The 3,327-nt window shown below is 44.6% G+C and overlaps 1 protein-coding gene across 1 annotated transcript; it reads left to right on the top strand.

The window, feature by feature from the left end:
* The first annotated feature begins 765 nt into the window (after nt 1–765).
* Nucleotides 766–3,000, top strand: KCNF1 (potassium voltage-gated channel, subfamily F, member 1). The gene is made up of 2 exons (XM_010156147.1): nt 766–867; nt 934–3,000. Exon 2 carries the CDS (start codon nt 1,165–1,167, stop codon nt 2,626–2,628), a length of 1,464 nt encoding a protein of 487 aa, XP_010154449.1. The 5' UTR covers nt 766–867; nt 934–1,164; the 3' UTR covers nt 2,629–3,000.
* Nucleotides 3,001–3,327: the final 327 nt, after the last annotated feature.

Here is a 3,327-nt window from a genome sequence, read left to right as displayed (position 1 = left end):
TGGCTAGCTGGAGTTAAACTACGACAAAAACGCAGCTAAAACTGAGGACACAGAGCTTTGGGAAACCTGTGCAGTGCCCAGGGGAAGTTTTGTTCTGCAGCTGCAGTGAAAACTATGGTCTCTGCTTGGTTCTCAATGACACCAGTACAAATCTACAGTAACTCAATGTCCTGACAGATAATTACTCTGACTTGCTCCAGTCCTGCTGAGAGCAAGACTTTTGTCTTGCATTTATTTCAACACACGGTAATTTCTTTTCTTGAGCTTCTGACATCAGAAGAAATTGTTTTGGTGTGTTTGCAGCTTTATACACGGTTATGTTTTGTATTGGATTTAAAAAGAAAAGTTTGTAAAAATCGTTAAAGTGCACGGCGGTATAGAAACACTGTATTTTACAGCTAGGCGGGCGTAGGAATAGCTGAGCTGTTTTCCGTGTAGCTGGTGCTTTGCTGGCTTTCACCAGAAGAGGGTAGAGTTTGGAAAGGACTCCTCGCAGCCGGGGCTCCCTATTGTGTTGGGAAACAGCAAAGGGAAAACAAGCACAAGTTTCTCCTCTGCACGCTTGCACGGACTGACTATGTGCAAGAGTCAGCAGATGAACTCTGGAGGATCTTAGAGTAAAAAGAAAACGGAAAGAAAATCCAAAAGCAGCTTTCTAGGGAAATCTGTGGAACGGAGGAGAGAAACCGCAACAGTTTTCTGTGGGCTCACCCTGCCGATTGTCTCTCTGAGAACTGTCACTCACTGCACATTGCCTTAATCAGAGCTCGGGATTTATTTCTCAGCCGTGACTTCCAACCTGTGAATAAATAGCACTTGTAGAGAGAGAATGGGACCTGAAAAGAGACTCGAGCACTGAGCAGAGGGGTGAGTTTTATTACATGGTTTCTTCTCTTTCAAATCTGCTGGAGCTTTCTAACACCCTGCTTGCAGGCACAGCAGCCCGGGGACTTGTCTTTTCCCTGCAGCTTGTTGCATACCTCACGAGGCTTTCCTGACCGCAGGTTTATCTCTGTAACCTTCCCACCACGGCTCCGGGTCAGTTCGGTAGCATCTGTAAGAGAGCTGACTCGGTGCTGAATTGCTTTCATGAGAAATTAAAACCACAAAGCTTGGAAACCGAAGAACAGGCTAAAAAATCAAATAAAATCCAATACAATTAAAATGGCAGGTGACTCTAGGTTTCCAGATGTGGCCACTGACGGATCAGAAAAAAATGAAGAAACGGAGATTGTAGTTAATGTCGGTGGGGTAAGGCAGGTGTTCCACGGAGATAACCTGAATCAATACCCAGAAACACGGCTGGCAGAGCTGATCAACTGTTTATCGGGGGGATACGATAGCATATTCTCCCTCTGTGATGACTATGATCCTGGAAAGAGAGAGTTTTACTTTGACAGAGATCCAGATGCTTTCAAATGCATTATTGACGTGTACTACTTCGGGGAAATTCACATGAAGAAAGGAATATGCCCCATATGTTTCAAGAATGAAATGGAATTTTGGAAAGTGGATCTGAAATTTCTGGATGACTGCTGCAAAACTCATCTAAGTGAAAAAAAGGAGGAACTGGAGGAAATAGCTCGAAGGGTGCAACTGATTCTGGATGACTTGGGAGTAGATGCCTCGGAAAGTCGCTGGAAAAGGTGCCAAAAATACATCTGGAAATTTCTGGAGAAGCCAGAATCATCCTACCCAGCTCGAGTGATCGCTGTTTTGTCCTTTCTGTTTATTTTGATCTCCTCCGTTGTGATGTGTGTGGGGACCATCCCAGACCTGCAGGTCATAGACGCGGAGGGGAACCGTATGGAACACCCGACCCTGGACAGCATAGAGACAGCCTGTATAGGCTGGTTTACCATGGAGTACGTACTGAGGCTCATCTCCTCTCCCAACAAACTCCACTTCACCCTGTCCTTCATGAACATTGTTGATGTGCTAGCAATACTTCCATTCTATGTCAGCCTGACCTTGACCCACTTGGGAGCCAAGCTGATGGAGCTGAGCAATGTGCAGCAGGCTGTCCAGGCGTTGCGCATCATGCGGATCGCGAGGATTTTCAAGCTTGCGCGGGATTCCTCTGGGCTCCAGACTCTGACTTACGCCCTGAAACGCAGCTTTAAGGAGCTCGGGCTGCTCCTCATGTACTTAGCTGTTGGAATCTTTGTCTTTTCTGCCCTGGGTTATACCATGGAGCAAAGTCACCCCGAAACTTTATTTAAAAGCATCCCTCAGTCATTTTGGTGGGCAATCATTACCATGACCACGGTTGGATATGGAGACATATATCCTAAAACAACACTAGGAAAACTGAACGCTGCCATCAGTTTTCTTTGCGGGGTGATAGCGATCGCCCTTCCCATCCATCCCATCATTAACAACTTTGTCAGGTATTATAACAAACAGAGAGTTTTAGAAACAGCTGCCAAGCACGAGCTGGAGCTGATGGAGCTGAACTCAGCCGAGGGGAAAGCCGCAAACTCCAGAAGTGAACTAGAGGATCTCTCAAGGGAAGGCAAGGAGGGTCCTTTTTATAGCAGCCGGCTAAAAGTCTCCCACAGTGACACCTTTATTCATCTCCTGTCAGAAGAGAAACACTATAGGACCAGGCTTCAAAGCTGCAAATAAACTGTGAGCTGTTGTCAGCGCTGAGCTATAGATCGGGACAACCTGACAATCAACTATTGAAAAGACTCGCGGGATCTGTCAGAGTTGGGAGGGAGCACTGCTTTGCTTTTCCAACGTGAATATAAATTAACCCCATGGTTTCTCCATCAAGAGTCGGTAAGACTTTGCCGTTATTACCCAAAATAAAATAGTAGGACTCCATTGAGATCAGACTGCTTATAATGAGTGTGTTCTGACAAAACCCATTTGTAACCATTTTAGAGACTGAAAAGTCCTTCCTGATCAGTAAATGTTTGATGACCTGAATGTGCAGCATTGCCACATCAGAACTCTGTACCTGTGACAATAAAGAGCAGCATCGCACAGATTGTGTCTCCCAGGCTGTCTTCAATGCTAGGAGAACTGCTCCTTAAAAAAATTAAGGCAGCCTCTCACTCGTATTAGATTCAGGTTTACAGCAAAACATTATGAGCAGTTTCAGCCTAGAGATACTTCAAGTATGAGCATATACTGTGTGGAGAGTATTAGAGTCAATGAATGGTTTCTTTTTTGTAAAATGTAATTCAAGGTCAACTTCTTGGATAGATTTCTGTTACTCTTTTGAGAAAAAATATAATTTTCAATAGGGCTTAGAAGTATATTTTGGGCAGAGAGATGTAGAACAAAATGCATGTATTTTAAGGAGCAAAGTAAAAAGAT

The sequence above is a fragment of the Eurypyga helias genome, unplaced genomic scaffold (assembly GCF_000690775.1).
Source record: "Eurypyga helias isolate BGI_N326 unplaced genomic scaffold, ASM69077v1 scaffold11247, whole genome shotgun sequence".
NCBI lineage: Eukaryota > Metazoa > Chordata > Aves > Eurypygiformes > Eurypygidae > Eurypyga > Eurypyga helias.
The sequence above is the reverse complement of the archived record's forward strand: the minus strand, read 5'-3'. Positions and strand labels throughout refer to the sequence as shown.